Source organism: Orbicella faveolata, unplaced genomic scaffold, assembly GCF_042242905.1.
Source record: "Orbicella faveolata isolate gen_17 unplaced genomic scaffold, um_ofav_v1 contig_1, whole genome shotgun sequence".
NCBI lineage: Eukaryota > Metazoa > Cnidaria > Anthozoa > Scleractinia > Merulinidae > Orbicella > Orbicella faveolata.
Window position 1 is genome coordinate 16,780,856 of NW_028301536.1, and position 24,145 is coordinate 16,805,000.

General features: G+C 39.8%; 2 protein-coding genes, 1 long non-coding RNA gene, 1 other non-coding gene and 1 pseudogene across 4 annotated transcripts in view; 4 read left to right on the plus strand and 1 right to left on the minus strand.

Moving 5' to 3' along the window:
* Nucleotides 1-19,694, minus strand: part of LOC110045711 (myoferlin-like) — a 47,815-nt gene extending 28,121 nt beyond the window's left edge. The window contains exons 1-4 of the mRNA XM_089283260.1: nucleotides 19,689-19,694; nucleotides 18,806-18,955; nucleotides 9,514-9,591; nucleotides 9,214-9,293 (exon numbers count right to left, since the gene is read on the minus strand). Of these exons, the coding sequence (XP_089139386.1) occupies nucleotides 9,214-9,293; nucleotides 9,514-9,591; nucleotides 18,806-18,955; nucleotides 19,689-19,694 (314 nt within the window). The remainder of the gene's footprint in view (nucleotides 1-9,213; nucleotides 9,294-9,513; nucleotides 9,592-18,805; nucleotides 18,956-19,688) is intronic.
* Nucleotides 2,870-2,942, plus strand: Trnat-ggu (transfer RNA threonine (anticodon GGU)). Its single transcript has one exon. It is a non-coding gene; the product is annotated as a tRNA-Thr (tRNA).
* LOC149118254 (adenosine receptor A1-like) lies at nucleotides 7,531-8,581 on the plus strand (annotated as a pseudogene).
* Nucleotides 13,414-14,616, plus strand: LOC149118255 (uncharacterized). Its single transcript, XR_016208111.1, has 2 exons — nucleotides 13,414-13,930; nucleotides 14,451-14,616. It is a non-coding gene; the product is annotated as an uncharacterized LOC149118255 (long non-coding RNA).
* A 762-nt stretch (nucleotides 19,695-20,456) lies between the features above and the next one.
* LOC149118256 (adenosine receptor A2a-like) lies at nucleotides 20,457-21,389 on the plus strand. The gene has a single exon (XM_089283315.1). It carries the CDS (start codon nucleotides 20,457-20,459, stop codon nucleotides 21,387-21,389), a length of 933 nt encoding a protein of 310 aa, XP_089139441.1.
* The last annotated feature ends 2,756 nt before the right edge of the window (nucleotides 21,390-24,145 follow it).

The following is a 24,145-nucleotide window of genomic DNA, read 5'->3' on the forward strand; positions in this document are numbered from 1 at the left end:
TGAGTGTCTAGTCTTCTAGCTAGCCTTAAGCTTACTAATCGGGGACACTGTTAAAATTAAAATATAATATAAGTATAAAAACGATTCCTGTCTATTTACATTAAATTATACTACTGATGTTGTTGATTAATTGACAACGGCGGCATATTCATCTTGAGGAAAATACGCTTTTTTATGCTATGCACCCTCGTCGTATTTGCACCCTAACACTTTGAAGCAAACAGCTGCCAACAGAGTCCGCCAAATTACAGGAACCTCGTTTAATCAGCGTAACATTTCCGGTCACTCTTTGGAGAGACGGAATAATTTAAAAGCAAAAGTAAAGCTCAAAGGTTGAAGACTTTTTAGCCAAATATATATTAAGGTGGGTGCCTGCTTTTCCCTACTTTTTATTTTTTATTTTTACTCTAAAACGAAAAGCGATTGCTTCCGTTTGATTGCGGAAAGAAATATCATAGGCAGGAAACAGGTGCAAATTACAACTTCATGAATCTTCGATGGCTGATACAAACATAAAGAGAAACATCAATAACAGATGAAATTGAATAAAGAATAATATCTCATCGACCCTATTTCTCTTCGAACCAACAACATGAAAAGAGAGTGGGTTATATAAACATCAGCACGGAATCTATTTATCTGAAACTGAATTCACGCTGAGCCCATTATCCAGAACAGGTAGGCTACTCGCGTTCCATGTCATCAAGTAGAGAACATTATATCACTTTGGTGTCAGGTTTAGCACACATGTGGCAAATTAAAGGTTCAAAGCGGAGGGAGGGGGGGGGGGGTGATCCCCTTGTAAATGTTCAGTTGATCGTAAAGAAACCGTTGTGACAACGCTCAATGCTTCGATCAATCAGGCAACTTCTTTAACAATCAAGCACTTAAATCATTTCACTGTCAAATCGTAGCCAAGAGAGGACAAAAAAGGCGATAGAATCGAATCGAATCGAATCGAAGAAGAAGAAGAAGAAGAAGAAACTAACAAATGCAAATAAATATTTCCCGACGGGGTCGAAGCGAGAGCAATTTTTTTACCGTGGCGTTATAAGAAAAAAAAGACTTTTATTTCCTTCAAATCTGCTTTTTATTTAACGCATAGCCTTGCACAAGATCCTCAGCCTCGGCTCGCCTGTCACTAGCCTCCCACGCAGACGCTCTTAAGGCTCGTCGTGGGAGGCTAGCCTGTTACTGTAGCTACGACCCTACTCGGGGTACCTTTCCCGTTTTATTTGTGTCATAAGTCTTGTAAAACTGGCATAAACAAATCGGAGTGACAACAAAAGCGATTAAGAGTCCCTGTCCATAAAAATGGAAAATAACTCGGCAAGGGTCGAAAATTCGATTTCGCTCATATTTTTATGCTAGATAGGCTAGGGCATGACAAAAACTACTGGATAGTTTTTTTTTGGCAAAATATCCTTTTATTTCAAAGAAATATGCAAATTACCAAATTCCGTTAAAATCGTCATTTGACGCACCATTTTATTAAACAAGTATGAGAGCCTCGCATGCAAAACCACATCATTCTTCCGTCTTTAAAACACTCACTTTCATTCACTTAAAAGTACTTCGTGAATATAGTTAATTTTCACCATGTGCGAAACCTTCAAATGGACCAAGCTTCTGGTGGTTGAATCGCAGAAGGATGGTCTACAGGTTCCTGTAAAAATTTCTTTGGGCAAATGATTGTGAGCGACGCGAGAGCTTTTCAAAGTACGTCAAAAATGCAAATATTTGACCATCTGTCGTCAAATTTCAATTTACGAGTTTTTAGACGTATATTTTAGCATGCGCCACATGACTTGACCTATGCTAAGTTGAAATAGACACAGAGCTGATAACTTCGAAATGTTCTAACCTTATTTGATGTAAAAGGCAGGTCCAAAGCCGATTTGACGTGTTTCTAGTCGATCTCTCACCATTCGTCGCACGTAAAGCATTATTGGACAGAATAAAGATTTAGTGTAATTATTAAGGTATTTTCGTTTATTTATGCGGAGTTCACGTGGCTTATTATGGCGACAGTTAACGTTGTTTATGTGAGATGTACTGTTATTGTAAGATAGATAAACTGCTGTCATACTCCGACAATGGGCCTTTTGGCTATTTGAAATTATATTATAATAAAGTTTCCATATAACGCGCACTTTGATTGGCTGAAACAGCGTGCTTTATCAGAGAACAGAGCACGGGTTGATGACCGTAAGCTGGCTTTCAAAGTTTTGCTTCGGAATTTTGACAAATTTGATCCAAATTAAACATCCCCTGTGATTCAGACAAACGCAATGGAAACGAGCTCTATGTCTACAGTAAATATGGCTCACGGAGACCATTGCTAGCAACAGTAGTGTGAAAACTGTACTAAAATGACAAGTTTTGTTGGATTCCCGCCGACAAAACCCGTAGCGAAATAAACAAATTCTCAAACTAACCAGTACGTCGATAAAAGGCATTATGATGTGAAGTTTATATGAAATAATTCATATAGAACTGCAGTTGTAGATGAAAGTGAAGAATGATCATCGCAGTTAATTTTCCAATTTAAGCAATTGGAAAGAAGAAGCCTGAAAAAATCAGGGCTTCAACGGGATTGGAACCCGTGACCTCCGCGATACCGGTGCGATGCTCTACCAACTGAGCTATGAAGCCACACATTGGGAGCGAGGTCAATTAGTTGAGTTCATATCTTCCCGTGAGGAGTGAAATGATGTGAAGTTTATATGAAATAATTCATATAGAACTGCGGTTGTAGATGAAAGTGAAGAATGATCATCGTAGTTAATTTTCCAATTTAAGCAATTGGAAAGAAGAAGCCTGAAAAAATAGATATGAACTCAACTACTTGACCTCGCTCCCAATGTGTGGCTTCATAGCTCAGTTGGTAGAGCATCGCACCGGTATTGCGGAGGTCACGGGTTCGAATCCCGTTGAAGCCCTGATTTTTTCAGGCTTCTTCTTTCCAATTGCTTAAATTGGAAAATTAACTGCGATGATCATTCTTCACTTTCAAAAGGCATTATATTTGTTACGAAGGCGGAAATTATACTTAAGAAGTAAAACAACGACAGAAAACAACAATTGAGCTGTCTCTGCTTATGATGAGAAGCTTTATTTTCGTAAAAATGTTCAATTGCTTAAAACAACACTTACATGCAGTGTAGTAACGCTCGCTCGTTCTCTGGTCTTCTCAGCGAAGTGAACCGACGTGCGGTCAGCTCAAAGCTTGCTCTAGATATTCTCCTCTGAGGTCGGAGTAGAACCAGTGGGAGCAGTTTAGTCTGTCTAACTTTTACGCTAGTTCGGGCAACCTTGCTGCAAGCCGAAAGCTTAAATAACTGTAGCTCCTTTCAAATTCAACTCAATATTTCGCATTTTTATCTGCAAGCTTAGAGCTCCTGGTTCCGTAATTTCCATTGGAAAAGTGCACGGTTTCATGAGCCACAATACGGCCGGATTCCTATGGACTACAAACCTTTCAGTGCCTGCCTTTAGATTCTTATTTGAAAATTAACTAAAAAGCCAACTTTGAAGGCAGCGTTCTTCCCTCGAAAGCCGCTCGAAACCACTCGAAACTGAAAGCTTAGCTGAAGTAGGGGTTGACACATTATGCTCCTAAAATCGAGCATTATGCTTTTTGGCACTGCCCCCAAAACAGACTATTATGCTCCAAATTATGCTCGACTGTAACTATTGTAATCGTAATTATGCCGCAAAATTTTTTTCCCGGACCCCGGTGAGTTACAATTATGCCGTAAAAAATTTTTTCCCGGACCTCGGTGAGTCATAATTGTGCCGTAAAATTTTTTTCCGGGACCCCCGTGAAGTGCGATAATAGTAATGGAAACCATGTAGAACATTAAAATAGCTTGAAATTTTGTAGTTTTAACTTAATAAATGGACAATAGTAGCTCTAAAAAAGGAAATAACTGTTATGTTGCAAAATGGCACTATTATGCCGCCAAAAAAGCACTATTATGCCGGCAAAATGCACTATTATGCCGGCATTATGCTCGATGCTCCACATATAGTATTATGCTCGAAATTATGCCGGCATAATGTGTCAACCCCTAAGCTGAAGTCCAGTTTGTAATTGACAGCTGTCGCTTCGTTAGCCGATCAAATTATTTGAACAATTCTAACAAGGATGGTGATTGGCTTATTTTAGCGTGCTTTATCAGCGAACAGAGCACAGCTGACGCCACTTTTACTCGTTTGGAAAATAAAGTTTGGTTTGAAAATTCAGCCGAATGCGTGGGGAAATTATCGGATTCTTTATCATAAAACAAATAAAGAAGCCTCGACTGCGCTCTGTTCTGTTGTAAAGCACTTAGGAAGCGGTAGAGCACTCAAGAGTCGAGGCTTCTTTATTTGTTAAAGAGACCCAAAACATTGTTGATCATCCGGTTACATCGCAGTTCGGTTTTGTTTGCCTACATCACTTCAGCTACCCTATCCCGCAAAAGTCAATTTTCCAAATTAAAAGACAATAGGTTCGCAGGTGTTAAGGAAGTACTAAGAGCATGCTAACTGAGGAACACGCGTAAATTAGTCACGTCTTGTTAAATATAGCCATTAACGTTTGGACTTTAGCAAGACTCACCTCAATTTTCAGGTACGCTAGTTCTACTAATGTAGCGTAAAATGATAGAGGTCATTTAAATTAGTTGACGTATTTGCACCATTCATTGGCGTTGAGCACACGTAAAATACGTTTTAATTCAAGAAGGAGTTCTAAAAGGGTAACTTATCTCCTTCACCCTGCGTCCCAGACAGTCTGCGCCGACGTTATAGATCGCAACCGGACTAATTCGAGGATTTTGTATCACGTCGGGCTACATTGCAGGCTAATCTTCCTAGAAATAAAAATTTTTGTCCCGGTTTCTTGTAAAGTAACGGTGAGTTCAAAAGATGTGTTCAAACTGTAAATTCCTCTTTGAGTCGAGGAGAAATAGAGAGACTACAGTACAGCCCAAAAATAATGTACGCGCAAGAACTTCTTTTTGCGTCCGCAAGCCGGCAACTTCTTGCGGCTTCAATTCTTGCGGGTCGCTTGCGCTTAGACCCTGCCAGACACAAGAACTTCTTTGCGGTAGGATTTTTAAACCGCAAGAACTTCTTTTGAATTTCGGAAGTCATTTCCAAGACTACTCTTTAGGAGCAAGTTTTTTTTTTTCGTGCATTTAGTAATTTTTAAGGTGAACTCTAAAAAAAGAGCAGCGAAAAAGCCAACAACTTTTTTACTGGTTTCTTAAGTAGTCATTATCACAATTCAACTTCTTTCGAGCAGTTGATTTCGGTTGTTTAATTGTGCTGAAAGCTGGCGTCGCTTTATGTAAAAACATCGTTGGCTGCAATCCATTGTTAATCGAAACAAATTCGATCATTGTGACGAGTTTTAAGATAACGTTTTGATTATTCCTGATCAATTTTTCATTGTCGATACTCCTTGTCGACAATCCGTTTGTTTTCGCTTTGCACGTCACTGTTGCTATAAATATTCTGTCTTCTTCAATGTTCTCAGTGCTGGAAAGGTTACTTATTATTTACATGCATTAACTGAGGGGGGCGTAAGGGTTTGCGGTGATGTGGTTTTGCGTTATTTTTGGTGCGGTTTTGCGGAAATCTTTATGCTGTATTGCGGTTTTATAAGACTAAGCGGTTTGCAGTTTTCATAAATTTTCGATCGCGGTAATCGGTAAAAAACAGTCTGCAGCCGTCTGCGCTTTCCAGTTATGACAGTTATTAATCGGATCCTGACGCTTCCGATGACTTTTAATCTTTTGTTTATGTTTTGCAAGGGACCATTGTTGTGCAAGCAAGCTTTGCTGTTTGTAATTTCCGCTTTTTCCAGTTAATAATTGGTTTGATTTAAAACCATTTTATCCAATGATACGTGGACTTGTTGACTTTCCGGGCTGGGAATCTTTCGCTCGGATTTCCTTCAGTATTTGCCAGGGCCTCGTGCGGGACAATGTCTGCCGAGCAAGAAGAAGTGGTTATGAGGATGGTCGGGAAGAGACGTTGTTACTTCAAGGAGAGATTGGAAGCTCGGCGACGTTTCTTCTGGGAGCAAGAACTCGCTTCTAGAGAGTTATACGCGTCAACAATCATTTGCTTCACTGAACACTTAATGGGGCTGACTCCGGGGGCTGACTACGTTGTCTTCGGGTCATTCAAAATTCTTCTTGGAAAATTTTAAATGAAATTTAAGCTTGATTCAGTCGAACTGCGGCATAAAATGGATGTTCCGAACCCATATTCGGGATATTTGAGCTTGAAAACTAGCATCTTGACGAATTTTCACCAAACAGTAAAGTCGCGGAAAGCTCGTGTTGAATAACATTCGAGTGGTTTCCAGTGCTGAAGTCGTAAACATCGATGTTTTTCAATTGGGTAACTCAGCAGTATTCGTGCGTGTGCGACCGCACTTATATTAGTTTCACAGCAGCATAATTAGGTTTTTATAATCCCCCTTATAGTGATCGATGATGAGCGTAAAAGACATCTCGATAATCAATAACATTTCAGTGCAAAGTCAGATGCGTGAAAACGTCAGACTTCAATCCAGAAGTTTAATTAATTCACACAAGATTTTTATGATCCCCAATCATTGACTGACTGAATCGACCATGAAGCCCATACGAAATTTGACGGCTGTAAAATGCTGCATTTTGGTCAAATCAGAGCTTTAATTTTATTTGAGTTCCTTCGCTCGTACACGAAATTGCTATCACAACATCAAAATACAGATATTACGTAAATTGTTGACGGGAGAGCAAACTGTAACTAGTTTTTGCCACGAAGACAGACGTTGAAAACGTCTGACAAACGTTTTAAATGAGATACCTGAACCTTGTGCATCCATCCACTATTTTAATACCTTCAGCGCACTTTTTAAAAAAATGTTTAGCAATGGTAGACCGTTGTTTTTAGGATTCTGTATATAAAAAGTATATCTTTTAAGACCCGACATTTCGAAGTAGTGATTATTGTAGTGTTCTTTAAAACCCTGTGTTTGCTGTCAGGTATTGCCCAAATTCTAATTACCTACTTTGCAGCTGTCGACCACTGTCCATGAGAAAAATTAAAGGAAAATGGGCGGCTATACACAGGCTCAAAGAAATTTAATTTAACCGGCGTTTCTAGCAGATGGGAATTTAAAATTAACTATTCTTTTAATAAAAACTCGCAAGACTGAAGCCCGCAATCTAACTGAACTTTACCGCGTTTAACTTGCCATGGTCGCAATTAAGTCGAGAACTCTCATTGGTTGAATTTGGAGCACTTACACTTGTGACACAGTTTAACTCAATCTTGATCCCAGGCTCTCACTGCCTCCCTTGACAAGGGAGGCAAACTGGAGTAGAGAGAGCTTAAGATAAAGGTTGAGTCCAACCGGCTTCCTTTCAACCGATATTGAAATAATCAGTCTCAAAATGTAGCTTGACCTCATCAACATTAGCTAAGCGAATGAAAGAAACCATCTAAGCTAAAAACTTATTGCTCATTTTTTCCTTTAGAAACCTCTTTGTTTCACGATGACATTTCAGTCCAACCTTTGCGAACAAGTATGGGCGCCATTTTCAACTTCTGTTACTACAACGACCGTATCTGCTATTCTGTGTATCATTACAGTACCTGGTAACTTACTTATTTGCTGGGCTGTAATTTGGAATCCAACAAGAAACCTAAAGACTCCATTCAACTACCTGGTTCTTAACCTCGCCATTGCAGATTTGATTGTCGGAGCAGTGACAGAGCCAGTTTTTGTAGGTTATCACGCAAACGAGGCTCTAAAACACCCTGTGCTGGGTGTACGATGGGTGGTGTACACCTCATATTTTATGACTTCAACAGCATCTGTCTTGAGCATAATGGCTCTAACGGTCAACAGGTATCAAGTAGCGACTTCAAACCGCATCGAAAGAGGTAAGATTTCCAGTGCAGTTGCTACATCTGTGGCTTTGTGGATATGTTCTCTCAGTCTTCCTCTTCTCTACCTGGCTGTTGGCTTTTACCTACTGGCCTTCATATTTGCCAATACAGCCGTTGTGGTCAGCATTGGTGTCCTCTTATTCGTAAACTACCGGATCTATCACAGTCTCCAAGAACACGAGAAGAACTCGGAACACATTCGAAGCAGCCGGGACCGACAGAAACATGTGAAAAGAGAAAAGAAGATCACAGTCTCGTTTCGCTTAATAATCATCTCGTTTTTAGCTTGCACTGTACCTTCCCTGGCGATGATCTATGTCATCAACTTGTGCAGCACGTGTAACTGTGTTCTAATTCACTGGTTACGAGATTTGCAATACCTGTTCCTTTTGCTCAATTCTGCCACTAATCAGTTTCTTTACGCTTGGCGAATGCGCTCCTTTCGGGCAGCATTTAGAACAATTCCTGTAATACAGTGGCTTACAAGACCATTTACTGGAACAAAATTGATCAGGCGTGTTCGCAGACGGATACCCTCTCAGGTACAGCAGTCAGACAGGTAGATCACGAGAGCAGAAGAAAATTACCTTGAATTTGCAACGACAGGCGGATAAACAACAGAGTTCCCAAAACAAACTGATTTTATTGCACTAAGCAGCACATCAAAACTACAACTTGGCCAACCACACAAGGTGCCTTACGTGATCCACGAGGCGGGAACGTTACAGAATTGAGTTCGCTAAACACTTTTTTACACGCCACTTGGTTGCAAGTCCGAGCGCACGCAGACTCAGGGGTGACGGGCAAAAATTTCTATCACTTTCCGGCAATTAAACTTTGAATGGTCTATACTACCACTCTTTTTCAAGTTGTTTTACAATATTGGTACACAAATGAACAGTCGTCGGTGAACACATGTTGTTTCTCTTAATGACATAATAGATTTCCATAGCAACAGTACACCTATTAAAAGCACCCTTAATTTTATCTCTTAGTGCTTATTACTTAAAATTCTGTCGAGGGGGTTCAGAGCCACCTTAAATTTTAGAAAATTTAAGATGGCATATTTATGCATCTTACTGTTAAGTGTGTTGACTACACACTTACTAGAATTCTTATCAAACAAAATTTTAACTTTAATTAGTCTTTAAGTTACCTATTTACTTTTTCGTTTCGTGAATCATGTAAGATACATTGAAAAATTAGCCAAGCGCGTGTTTTCAGGATAGAAAAAAGTTGTGGTACATGTACAGAGTTATCAACATAGCTGACCTCATTTCAGGCGCAATGTACCAGTCTCCCTCGAAAGCCCAACCTTCAGGAGCCTGGAAACTTTTCTTTGGTAGCGGTAGCTGTTTAGAGGGATCATTACGATAATTAATAGACGGTTATAGGCTCACAATGCAGAACGATGGTATAAACTAATGGTATGAAATTGTTTAATATGGGACAAAGTGAAAATAAGTATATTGATAGCACGGTATGAGATAACTAAGGAAATAAAACAATGTAATATTAATGTTAAACAAACCACAACAACAACAACAATGTTATCAAGGCAAAAGTTCATACCTCTCCACTGGCATTAGAAAATCCTGGTCTTGTAAGCGCTTTCTTCGTCCAGAAGCCAATTTTAACTTCGTTCTCGTACTGCAATGGAATATATGACATCAGTTTTAACCGATACTGAAAAGTCACCTTCAGTCAGAAAGCCGGTCGCAAGTTTGCGTACTTCAGTGAAAGTAATTGCTGGTATTATGAGGACATAATTAATTATTATTTGTTACTACAAGTTGTTAATATACTTTTCAATCACAGCTTCCTTATGCGAGGATAGAAAATGTATGTACCTACTCTAAGTAATAATTCAAAACAAGCTTAAAGGATACCACCACTGGTGGAATCTTTATTTACTTTCCTGAACTGACAAAAATCAATTATTGACCGAGATTTTTCTAGCTGAATATTGACTAACTTCTTTTCTTTTTTCTTTTTTTTTTTGCAAGTTTATGGACGGAGACAAAGAGGTCTATAAACACCAGGGGCGGGGCAGAAGACTCCTGAAATTTCCGTATAGGCATCATCCAACAAAAAATGACGTCACATCCGGTTTAAACTGGGCTTCGCGGCTCGTTTCACAAAGCGAGAAAATGGCGTTTCGATTACTCACGATTTCCCTCTATTTGTAAACCATCAGTTTCGTTTCATTTTATATTGAGGATGGAAAGATGTTGCAGACACATTACTTCGACTTTTTAAGCAAAAATTTCGGGAAAAGAGAAAAGTTTAATATTGTTTTGAAGCAAAATAACGGAGAGCCTTGTTCGTGATTTAGTGATAACAATAAGTGCAATAACCTATAATGTTAACAACAACCTGGATGAAGTATTGCTGGCCATAGTTTGCACTGTGTACTACGGGAACATAATTAACAGAAGCCGTTTAGCTCCGAAAGTCGCTGTCACCAGAGCTTTTGTTGCTCTTGGCTCACGTGTATTGGTAGAAGAGACAAGCTGGATCGCATGCTGAAGGTCAGTATATCACATTCCCACATCTCTCATTGAAGATTGTTGTTTTCAGTAAGATACAGTACATATATATTGGTACTTTGGGGTCATCAGTCTCTTTCTCTGGTGAGTGCTTTTAAAACGCCCAGTAAAAACTTGATTCACGGCATGGAAGCTTATGTCTCGCTGGATCGAAATTCGAGCAAGATTTTTAAGTTCTAGTCCTCTTTAAAAGTAATTAAATCAGTTATTCAAATCCAGGCCATCAGGGGGAATCTGCCATTGAAGCTGCCCTAAGTTAAGGTCCTGTTTAAGGACCTTCCCCTTTGAAAATCGTGGGGGTGTTCTTTGAGGCAACACAGGTCCCATTTATATGGTCTCGGGTACCCGAGATAACACTCCCCCTGAGCCAACTTTATCAAGTGTTTGTATGTGAAAATGTAGCCCCTGTAGGCCGAGTAAAAGTTGACCCTGCATGATTTTTTTTTTGACCCTGCATGATTATTCGTAACTCTTATTAAATAATCAAATGTGCAACTATCCCTCTTTGTTTAAGTTTCCCTCAGTCATTTGATCACAGTGGGTTTTGCTGAGTTAATTTTCTGTCCTTTGATACAAATTGCTGCTTTAAATCTTAAATCTAGACATTACGTGACACTCGCCATGCTGAGAGTTGTTCCAGTTAGGCGAGCCAAAGTGTTTATGTATACTCAAAGAAAAGTTGTTGGTTACTTTACCTGCCAAGGCAAGTCAACTCGCTCACCTGAATTGTCTCGCCCCCAGGTCTGGTTCGTGATCCTCGTGTAAACAGTTGGTTGAATTTTGCAAAGAAATAAGTGAAAAGTTAGGTCCACCAGGGTAACTCGCGGAAAGGGTTGTCTCTGGCACACAAGAGCCATTCTATTTTATTTCCATTTTCCCTTTTCCTCTTCCAACTGATTATGCGAAATGTACTGTCCAAAATCTTTATGGGTACTGGTGTTTGCGAGTGTCATCTTTATCACTACTGTGGAATGTACCTCACCTTACAGCCACCCCCTTTAACACAGCCACCTCGTTATTATGGCCACTCTATTCTGGCTCAAACAAAAGCTCAGTCAGTCATTTTCTTATTTATTAATTATACAGTCAGATTTTTGTGGCCTGTTGGTGACCAGATTAACAGAATTCTGGGACATTGTAGGAGTAATTTATGCAATGTGTAGTTCCAGAAAATATCCATACCTCCCCCACGGAAGGGAATTTTTCTGAGTCCCCCCCCCCCCCCCCGCCCCCCGCACCCCTCTGGAAATTCCTATTGAGCTTCATACGTTTCTTTAAATTTTTTGGTCTTATAGAACCCCCCCACCCCCCCAGAAAATTCCAATCCCTTCTGTGGGGGGAATATGGATATTTTCTGGAACTGAACAATTTACATGTACAGTAAGCAACAGGCATCATTTTGATAGTGAAGTCCCAGGCATAAATGTAACTCTTGATTATTTTGAGATTTTATCTTTATTATGTCATCAATGCAATAATACTTTGATTCCTGCTCCAGCGGGAGGAGGGGGGGGGGAACTCTTCTCTATGTGCTATATATAGCTATGTGCAGCCCCAAAGGGTATGGTTATTCAGCCATTTTGGTCATAAATACTCTAGGGTAAGGCTTTTGCCCTCTAGTCTTTAATTTGTTATGTTTTTTAGGATAAGCTACCTCAATTTTCATCATTATCGATAAGACCATCAACAAAAGTCCTTCAAAACTTATGTTTAGGGCAACTGCAGCAGTCGCAACAGTCATAAATGGGGTAGCTGGGAAAATCGCAGATTATGTTCATAAATAGGTTAAAGGTTCAACTTTTGTGAAGAGGTGGCACTAACCCCCATCCAATTTTTCTGGGATGTACCAAACACATTTTCTTAGCAGTTACTATAGTCTTGCTTTATTACATCAAAATAGTACTTGCTGCCAGGTACTTTATAAAAGTATAACCCCTCCAGAAGCCTTCACAAAGTACATGTAATATCAGGTGCTAACAATAATTTTTTTTTTGCAGCTGATTAAAATTAAGTATTAAATTGTACTGAACTGGTGCGGATTTAATATACATTATATTTTGTCACACTTACATAGTTCACACGTATTTTAAGACTACTCAGCAGCAGCTAGTACCTCTTGTATGACCATGCAGTAACAGTATATTCCAAGAAAAAAAAAATACATGTATATGTATTACTATCCTGCCTGGAAGAGTGTGTAGAGACAGCACACAATGCAGTGCCCTACTGTATGTCTTTTGTTAGGTATAATAATCTTAAATTTAGAAGACTTGTATTGATCTTTTAGAATTCACATAAAAGTTGATATCTTGACAACTTTCCTTTAGCTGTGTCACTTCATGATAAATTAGCAGTTTGGTATGTTGTAGCATAGAACTTTAATTAAGTTATCGCACCGGTATCACAGAGGTCATGGGTTGGAATCCAGTTCAAACCTAATTTTTTTTTCAGGCTATAATTTCACCTTTGCTTAAATCATCCAGTCCCCCAGGAAAGTTATGAAATTTATTGTCCAAGTAAACTTAACTGAACCATGGCTCCAGTGAGGACAGTGCTATTACGATGCAATTTGTAGATGTGCTACATAATATGAGCTTGACAGTTTTGTTGCCATGGCAACAGACTGCATTTCAGACCTTCCCTGATATTCTAGGCTTTTCACCTTTGGAGTTCCATTTTGATATTTGCCAATGGTGCTTCATCTGCATGATTCAGCAAGCCTGTTAAATAGTAAGGTCGAAGTCATGGCCTTGATTAATGTTTTTCAAGCTGAAAATCACTGCAGTATTGAAATTGGGTTAGAGGGGACTGGAAAAGATTGAGTTGCCAATTGGGAACATATTTTTTATAGCCATATTAATGTGTTGCCTGTAGAACTATAACTGGCTACCAAGTTTCAATGATCTCTGCTGTATGATATATATGGTCTGCACTTGATGTAATATTGGGTTTGGTGTATGACATCATCAGTCCTCTCATTTGTATATATTTTACACATTTTAAACTTAAATATGTCCAGAACTAATGTAGATATTTGCAAAGGTAAACAGTGCTTTTTGTAATCTATAGTGGAATTCTATTTGATACTCCTAAAAATTCTGAATCAAGGGGTAAAAATTTGATGACAGTAGCATGCCAAATGATTGAGTTGAATTTATGCTGCTGACATTTACATGTACTGTAAGGTGTTGAAGAGAATTTTGGAGGGGAATTTGGTGTGTTTATTGAATTGCCAGAGGTTGGTTGGTTGGTTTTGTTATTGCTTTGTCATTATATTCCATGTATTTTTTTAAAAAGCAGAGTGGTTGGTAGCAAAAGCAAAACTGGCAATATTCTGACTTACCTGTGTTTCTAAAGTCATTGTTTTTAGGTTTTTGTGGTTAATCTATTAGTAGCTGCACTGTCTTAAATTACAACAGAGAAGATGTGATATTAATTATGTAAGTTATACTTTGGTATCGTTCGTACCAAAATTATAGTAATTTTCTGGTTCAATACATGTTTGCCTCTGCATCAATTTGATTCAACTACTGTAGTTTATTTATTAATCGAATTGAATTCTGTCAAAAGGGAGGTGGGAATCTAAGAGCAATAGTAAACTAGACCAACAAATATACAGAAATCTGCCACCATTGCTTTCGTGGCTGGGTGGAGATGAATCTAAGTCAGACCAAAATTGGAAAAAAAATTACTGATTTAATGTGATTATGGAAATGTTGGAGGGTTGAAATGGGATCCTGGCTATAGGAGAGTAGGAATTGGGACTGAGGGGGTGGGTGCTTGTGAATTTTAGAACCTCTCTGAAAGTGAAAACAAACTGTAGGTTTGAAAAGTTTAAAGCGGAAGTAAAAATTATACTTTAATATATCTTGTTTATTAAGGTGGTAAATTAAATGAGCAAATACCCACTTACAGTGAGTCATTGAAACAATGACATAATTTATATTTGTCTTTTATTAGGTGGTTACTTCCTGGCATATGCACCCCACACAGGCATACAATGCTATGATTTAGATGATGCAACCTGCTTTCCCATGTTTAACATACACGTAAGAGTGTCATTGGACCAGTGTACAAGTGTGATTTCTCTACTGATAATGAGAATTATAATAAAGATGCAAAGCCACTCTGATGTGATTAATTTAATTATTCCATAACAGTTAAGTGAACCAGTTAAACCAAAGGTTGCACTCCGTAAGATCAGGTGTACAAAGATTAAATAGAAAATTTCACTACATCAATTTTATTAATTAAGTAAACTTCTCTGCAAAATAATTATTTGGTATGTTGTTGTACTGGTAAGAATATATTTTGGAAATTTTTTATGGGAAATGTTTCCATTTAAAAATGTAGCTCAGATGCCACAACTATAATTCTCATTTCTGTGGTGTTTTCTTTTGTGGTAAATTGTGAAAACAAATTATGTTGACCTACAAGTAAGTTAAAAAAATATACAAGTAGTAGCTCTTCTGAAAAATAAATAGTTAAGTTGTTGTTGTTTCTTCCTGTTCATTTTTTCCTTGAACATTTTTATTTTCCTAATAAGTAGTTTAGCTAGCCATAAAAGTGTTTTGTTGTCTCTGAGACCATTTTCAAGATAAAAAAGTGATTTGCATATAAAAATTGAATTTTTTTTTGCGGAAGGGGGGGGGGGGGGTGGGGAACTTTTCAGAATTTCCCTAAAAAGATCACAAGGTACAAGGGAAGGAGCACAAATAGAATTTTAAGTGTTAAAACATATGTTTTCATTATCAGTCTGGGCCTCTCTGTGAAGCTGCAAAGTATACTTGAGGATAATGTTATGCCCATTTTAATTCAAAATACAAATGGAAACTTTCATTGACAATCACTTAATCTCTTGGCACTGTTTTGTTTTTTAATAATTGCCTTTTTTCACAATACAATAATTTGAACATCTTTGTTATGCAAGCTGGTTGGGGGAGGGGGGGGGGGTATTCTACAAAATTTTAAATGGAAAGGCCTTATCTCAAGGTCCATTACCCCTTACCCTTTTGTATACGTTCGTACCATTTTGAAAGAAATGGCACCTCTTTTGTCGACCTTACATTGCAAAAGGGTAAATGTATCCCTTTAACAAACCTTTTTGAGAATACTGCATCCCTTTTCTATTCCCTTGGAAATAGAGGTTTATAAACAATATTATAGAATCTCTTCATTCTGGCTGAGGAGAGTAAATGAGAGCTTTTCAACAACATTTTAGAACCAGAAGAATGGAATCCCTAGAAAACAGATTTTCCTACCCTTTCATACACCTCAACTTGTGAAATCCCTATCATTTTATACCTGAAGCCTGAAAAAGGTACTCATCTTGAGCTGAGCTTCCCCATATAGGTCATTACAGAGAGCCTTCCCACATACACAAGTCAGGAACTCTTGACAAGTACTGTAAGTAGTGATGAAGCTGGCTTCAAGACTGGTCTGAGCCAGCTTCACTTTTTTAGCACAAACTTGTTGCTCTCTGTCAATTTCTAGTACGAAACCGTTTCTTTGCTGATCTGGTCCAAGTTCACAGACACTAGCATCACTCTCACGACACTGACTCTATCAATGTCACCTACAGTCTGATTCTTCAGTTTCACTGCACCATGCTTCATCATCACTCATCATTGTTAGACATGAGTTCATTAGCTTGTAAAATTCACCAGCTTGTGTTGCTATTGCCTGTTCCCAGAATTCCTTTTATGGCTAGATGTAGGGGCATGAAATTTCACTACTGTTTACGAACAATTTGTTTAGTATATATGAAATAATTCATATTTGAACTGCGGTAGTAGATGAAAGTGAAGTATGATCATCGCAGTAAATTTTCCAATTTAAGCAACTGGAAAGAAGAAGCCTGAAAAAAATCAGGGCTTCAACGGGATTCGAACCCGTGACCTCCGCGATACCGGTACGATGCTACCGGTACGATACCGGTACGATCCGTTGAAGCCCTGATTTTTTTTTCAGGCTTCTTCTTTCCAGTTGCTTAAATTCGAAAATTTACTGCGATGATCATACTTCACTTTCATCTACTACCGCAGTTCAAATATGAATTATTTCATATATACTTCACATCATTTCACTCACGGGAAGATAATTATGAACTCAATTAATTGTCCTCGCTCCCAATGTGTGGCTTCATAGCTCAGTTGGTAGAGCATCGTACCGGTATCGCGGAGGTCACGGGTTCGAATCCCGTTGAAGCCCTGATTTTTTTCAGGCTTCTTCTTTCCAGTTGCTTAAATTGGAAAATTTACTGCGATGATCATACTTCACTTTCAACAATTTGTTTAGATGGCATATTGAAAGAGTGATGAATTACTGAAAATTGTCAGTATTGTTAGTGTTCTCTCATTCCCTTAAGGATTGAAATATCTTGATGTAAGATTACATAGAGAAAGCACACTGAAATATAATGCACAATTTTTTAGTATCCTTTCAAAATGGGTTGCCAATATGACAGGGATTAATAAATAAGGAACTTGGTCTGCAAACAGGGCAAATGATAGGGTTTGAAGAACTAAAAGGTGCATGCTTGACCTCAGTGGTGGGGGGGGGGGGGGTATTGGAACTTAGCGTTGGTGACGTTTAAACTGTTGAAACGGAAAAATAAATTTGATTATAAATGAGAAAAAATCACGACATGCCCAAATTACTTAATCGCCGTTAAAACTAATCCTCTTGCTTTTTTAAGGGGTTCACGGCCTGCCTGTAACGAAGTGTTTATCAATTAAGGGATTGCTTTGGGAAAACATATCTTGTTTACGGTTGTTAACCAATCGTAACATATTTTATGGCATCAGTTTGAGTCATGAGCAAACACATGAGTTTGCGTTAGTGTCGATCGGCAAGAAAGTTCTGCAAAGCGCGTTATGTGTGTGGGTCTATTCTTGCAGTGATACGATTAACAGCACTCAAGTACTCTCGAGTGTTGGCAACAGTAAATTTTAAAAAATGCGCTTCTGTTAATAAGGTTCCCCCATGTCTAGAAACCTGTCATTGTGCATTTTTCTTAGTGTGATGCCCACCTAAGAGAATAGGATATTTGAATCGAGTGCAACTTACCTAGAACTCATTATTTCCACACAAACGATGACTCCTGTGGAATTCAGCGAGGAAGAAATGGCGACATTTCGTAAAAAACACGCCTTCAAAACAGCGTGTTTTTGAATAAATAATTACCCTGTCCTTCAAACAAACTGATATGACGAGGAAGAAGACCAAATTTTGTTTATCGTGGCCAGATAAAATGTTAAAAATATCCGGCCGATTGCAAAATATTGCCATTTTACTTACAGAGAGAACGATTATGCCATATTCAAATTTGATTTTGCCGCTCAGAGCTCTTTTTTACCGGATGTGACGTCATTTTTTGTTGGATGATTCAGATACACAAAAAGTGCCAGGCGTCGCCCAGTGTTCTCCCCCGCCCCTGATAAACACCCAAAATCGAACGCGTTTGATCGATATCATGATTATTATTGCGGGAGAGAACGAAAATTGGTGGTATGCACTGTCACGCTATCAAAAATAAAAATCGTAACCATTCAATAAATTAAGTCAAGAATTTGGGATATGATATATGACTGATATATAAAACAAAACTCGCAAAGATTTAGGTCTGTGCAGATTGTCATTCCTGCGTTATTTGGAAAAGTGTTTCACCCAAATTTATAGAGCTTTGTATGGAGACGCCATGTCTTCAGAGGGGCATCAAAATGGCGGTCGCACAGTAACAGAAACATCTGTCATTCAGTTTTGGTAATCATCGAAAAATTATTACTCTAGACTTCCCACAAAATCCAAGAACTGTTCAGTTAGCAAAAACTTAAGCAATAACTCCTCTTTTGACCTACGCGAGATCCTTCTTTGGCCGCTATTTTAATGTCGCGCAACGCATAAATTGGAAATTCATACGTCCGCTGTAACAAAATGAGGAACTCTGTCGAGCTTAAACGCCATAAAACGTCAAGTTTTTAGCTAGGGTCTTATATCTGATGAAACTAAAACTTCAGTACTGTGGGATTAGTGATTTTTAAGTTTGAAAAATGATGACGTCGCATGAAAACCGGCATTATCCCGAACAGCAATTGATTTACATTATCCGACTTGACGTCATCACCGCGATCGAGTCCAGAATCTCCTGGACCGAGAATACCTTGGGTCTAAGGAGTGAAAGTCTATATTGAGGCAGTTTTTAACATTTCATTTGCAACTTTAAATTCAATTTGGTCCTCAATAAGGGTAGATCATATAGTCCTTACTACTAACTGACAAAAGAAAGGGTGTCGAATTTCGTCCTGTCAACTCACCGTTTCTGCTAAGACACCAAATTCACCTTCGCTCTGTTCACGTGCAGTCCAATTGCTCTGATGCCTTTCGAGGCCAAGCCATAACTCTACGCGGACGACCGCAGGCAGTTCTGGGTGGTCTGCGATATCAAGGGCTTCCTTACCGGGATACTAAAGCAACAGAGAAAGAGTCAGGAACTAAAGCAACAGAGAAAGAGTCAGGACCTTAGTAATACACGTGATAAATATGAGGGTACATGAGAAAGTCCAGTAACTATCTTTAGACATACAGCACTATGCAATCAGACAAACAAAAAAGACAGAGAAGGAAAAGTGAAATTTCTAGCTGGCTGGGTTTACAAGGTAAGTCTAAGGTTAATAGCTTAGAATTCTTTTCAAAACCGCTACTCATCAAGATACGAGTTACAAGAGTTAGGAAATGTCTAGTAAAAAAAGGTAAAGTCGGCATACGACCCAAGTGGCCCATCAGGCCGGAGCTTGTCCCGGTTTCTGTAGCATGAAGCGACTACGAGTATTTCTACTCCCCCGTGGATGGGATGCTAGTCCATCGCAGGGTTACCCCTAGCATTAAGTTCGCCCTACTCGTTTATACACCTGGGTTGAGAGAGGCACTGTGAGAGTAAAGTATCTTGCCCAAGAACACAACACAATGTCCCCGGCCAAGGCTCGAACTCGGAACGCTCGATCCAGAGACAAGCGCACTAACCATGAGGCCACCGCGCCTCCAAGGAAATGTCTAGTACACATTGGTAACCCTATAACCAGTCATCATAAAACAGAGTTTGATAACGTAAAAGGTGATCGACATCGTACCAAACACTTCCTAATAACATTAATACGCTGGATGGAGAAAGGCAAAACTTTATAGATCATTAAAAGATACCTTCATTTCAATCGCGATTGTTTTTTCACAATATTTACCACAGGCCTCCTCCCTGGGTGAGAACCTAACATGGTAGGCGGCTATCCTGTGGTAGGCAATTCTTGTGGAGCCGCTAATCATCCAGATAATCACATCGGGCAAACTATTTTGAGGCTGTATGGGTTGGATCAAAGAATTTGATGAAAAAGCCGACCACCACCATCAAAAAACATAACTTTTAAAATCGTCACTGCCGTTACATAAAACAAACAAACTCAAAATAGGAAAATCGTGGTATAACTGAACAGCTCATTAGATAGTTGCGTGCAAGGCTCAAAGCTTTACGAGCTGGCAAGCCTCGCAAGCGCAATTATACTTTTCAGTTAAAATTAAAATCAACGATTTTCTCTCCTTAAATTTAATCATAAACACTGCTTGAGAACAGTAAAAATTGAAAGGCGTAATAATATAACTAAACAACTTTTCGTTCAGTTGAATTCCCTTGTCCAAACAAAGCAATGGAAATTTGAATCGAAGTTTGGCAAAGCTCTGCCCCAGAAAGGTAATCATGAAAGCATTTTAAAGTTCAATTCCAACCTCATGCACAGTGGAGAAAGTGCAAAAAGGAAGGTAGCTTCAAATGGATGGATTTCTTATGAATTAATTCTCAACTCCTGGTCATCTCTGGTAGAATTCTGTTGCTCGCCGAAAGAAGAAAAAAAGTGTCATGCATAACTTTAATTGACACAAGAAACTATCTTTAACTCGTCACACGGTCCGGCTGAAATAATGCAACTATATTTCTGTGACCTTTTTGAGGAATTTAAACTTTCCAAGTCCGACGGCGAACGCCTCTATTCACCCTACGTTGTTGCTTGTGTCTTAAATGCTCTTTTATCGTATACAACCGTCGTGTTGAATGCCATAACGATCCAGGCGGTGAGGAAAACAACTTCATTGCAGAAGCCTTTGAAAACGTTACTCCTGAGTTTAGCTGTTTCAGATCTTGGTGTTGGTTTACTTTGCCAGCCCTTTGTCGTTGCACTGTGTGCGAAGTGGTTACAACAGAAAAGTTCAAACTGTGCCGTCTATACCGTCTTCGCCATTATCTTAACATTGTTTTCCCTTATGTCTTTCTTTGGCGTTATGCTGATAAGTGTGGACAGGTTCATGGCAATCTATCTTCATCTAAGATACCAAGAACTCGTCACTTACAATCGAGTTGTTGCAGTGGTGATCTCAGTTTGGATGTTCAGTGCATTTCTTTCACTAATTACGACGTGCATTCCAGCTAACATTATTCTCATAGTTTTTGCCGCCATTGGTATTTTATGTATGGTGCCAACAGCATTTGTAAATTACAAGATATATGTGGCTGTTCGACGCCACAGAAATCAAATCCAGGCTCTCCAAGTACAGCCAGTAGCACAGAATGGTGAAATGTCAGATTTGGTAAGTGTTAAAAAATCTGCACACGGTACATTTTACATTTATGTTGTGTCTTTGCTTTGCTTTGTGCCGCAGGTTTGTAGTTCTTTCGCTATGACAATGTCTGGACAAAATACTATTGTAGAACAAACTGTAAAAGGTTTGACAATTTATACTTACTCGGTGGTGTTTCTTAATTCATCTTTGAACCCGGTTATTTACTGTTGGAAGATGAGACACATTCGACACGGTATTATTGAGCTACTGCAAAACATGTTTGTTCGTCGTTCATGATAAATGAGGACGACGCTCGTCATCAATTAAAGGCAGGACACGAAGGGACCTTATGACGAAAGATCCGAAAGCCACGGTTAAAACACAAAAGAAATCTGCCTAGAGGAGTGCCATGCATTTTTTTTTAAAGCCAGTATGATACTGTTGCAACTTTTCATGAGCGGATCAGATCTGGGTAAGTGGTCTTCAAGAAACAACAGGATTGGTGGTGCAATCTGTTGTTACATCATGCATTGTCATAGCTTGTTACATCATGCATTGTTATAGTTGGTCCCAGCATGCCTTGGGGGCGTAATAAAAACGTGGCGTCCATCTTTGATTTCTTTATGTTTTCGTGCAGCCACAACATGGTGTCAGAAGTGTGCTTCGCACCGATTTAACACTCTCCGCGGAACTCAGGAATCAAGATAAATCTGACGATGGCGTCTTCGTCCGGACAGGGAGTCGCGGCGGTCATGCTCCCGAGGTTTTCGACCACGGGAGATCCACGAAGAAATTGTGAAAAGTTCATTCAGATGTTCAAAGATTGGTGCGAGCTCAATGGATGGTATGATAGCGAGCCTCCACCCGAAGCACCAGAAGAAGGAGCGGATCCCGTGCCTGTTGAGCCAAAGTGGCTTTCAAAAGGAAAAGCGTTGGCAGCTTTCCGTTCTGCCATTGCTGGTAACGAAGAACTCGAAAACCTTGTACACGGCTTTCAACTATCAGAGGAAGAAGCAAAGGAACCGAACGTTATACTCAAGCACTTGCAGGAACACTTCATGGCTAGCGAAGGAGTCCTAACGGAAAGAACAAAGTTCGCCCAAATGAAACAGGAAGACCAAGAATCTGTCACAGCCTGGGAAGGACGAGTTAAACAACAAGGTAGGAGACTTGAGTACTGTGATAAATGTGAAGATCAGTTACTCAGAGATAAATTCATATCAGGGATCAACAACGAGAGACTGATGTCAAAACTACTAGATAAGGGCCACAGAGATAAAACAACGAAAGAAATTGTCTCATTTAAGACAATGTTACAGGTAGCTAAGAACTTTGAGCAATGTGAGAAGGCTAAAGCAATAATGCAGCAAGCTTAAGGCGCCGCAGAACAAGTAAACTACACCGGCACAAAGTCGCTCTCAAAGTCGGAGCAAAACTGGGGTCAGGGTCAGGGTAACTACAAAGGCACAAAGACACCCCCAAAGTCCGAGCAAAACTGGGGTCAAGATCTGTCTAAGCGCCAATTCAAACCTGATACCTGTCAGTATTGTGCAGGTCCTCCACACCCTCGCTCCGTATGCCCAGCTTCAAACAAGTGATGCTCTAGGAAGGGCTGTGGGAGAATAAGACACTTTGCCCGCGCATGTCGAATGGGAGCACCCCCTGTAGCCAACTCCAGCCAAGCACACCATCTTGATGCCAGTTTAGGGGAGGAGTATGAAACTGACCTATTCGAGGTGGATATCAAACCAGAAAAGTATGCTCAAAGTGTCTACAGCACTTCGCAAAATCCTCATGGCGCCGTGGTGGGCCGTAAGTTCTTCAGCCACTTGAAACTAGGTGTGACCAAGGACCTAATCAAATCGATCAGAGTGCAGTTAGATACTGCCTCCACTTGCAACACATTGCCAGAAAAACTTGCTCAATCATTAATTCCTATTGGGCAGAAGATCACAAACTACCTCACCCCTAGTAAAGCCACCTTATTCACCTATGACAACTCTAGACTCACACCCATGGGTAAACTGGAGTTACCAGCTGAAAACACAGCAGGGTACCACCTCCTCACATTTCATGTTTTGAGAGACTTGCATATACAAGGAAAGCCACCCCTCCTGTCTCGCTCAGACTGTGTGAAGCTGGGACTGGTGAAGATCCGTGCAGATGAAATTCATTCACTTGGAACATCACGTGGCACTGCAACACTTCAGAAACCCCACTCTGAGCCCCAGTACAACTGCCAACACCTGAGAACTCGCACGCCAGGGAGACGCCAGCACCACGGATGTTTGATGTTCCGCATCCAAAGACATCGTTGCCATCCTGCCCTGCCAATATGACTCTTGAGTGGGTTCTCAAAGCATTTCCTGATGTGCATACAGGGTTGGGACAGTTCGGAAAGCCTGTTTCTTTTGATTTAGACCCGACAGTGACTCCAGTCCCTGATGCCATCCACCGGCAACCAGTAGCAAGACATGCCAGAATCAAAGAGCAGTTAGACAAGATGGAAAGCGAAGGTAAAATTTGCCGACAGTATCAGCCAACAGCTTGGTGCAGTAACATGACAATTAGAGAGACAAAGGACAAATTTAGAATCTGTTTGGACCCATCAAACACCATTAACAAGGCGATAAGAGTCCCCAAGCATCCAATTCCTCGCTTCGAGGACATCTTGCCACAACTGAACGGTGCAAAGTGTTTTTCAGTCGCAGATGCGATGTCTCGCTTCACCAACATACTTCTAGATCACGAATCAAGCCTGGCCACAACATTCCACACACCTTTTGGCAGGTACCGGTGGCTTCGGTTACCCTACGGTGTCTCCAGTGGACCCGAGGAGTATCAAGCGAGACAGCAGGAAGCCCTTGCAGGATTGAAAGGTATCTGCAACATTGCTGATTATGTTCTTATTTATGGATGTGGACAAACACAGGAGGAGGCCGAGAAAGATCACGATGAGAATCTTTACAATTTCCTGCGGCGAATGCAAGAAGTGAAACTCAGGCTGAACCTAGCCAAGTGGAGGTTCAAAACTCAAAAGGTGATCTTCATGG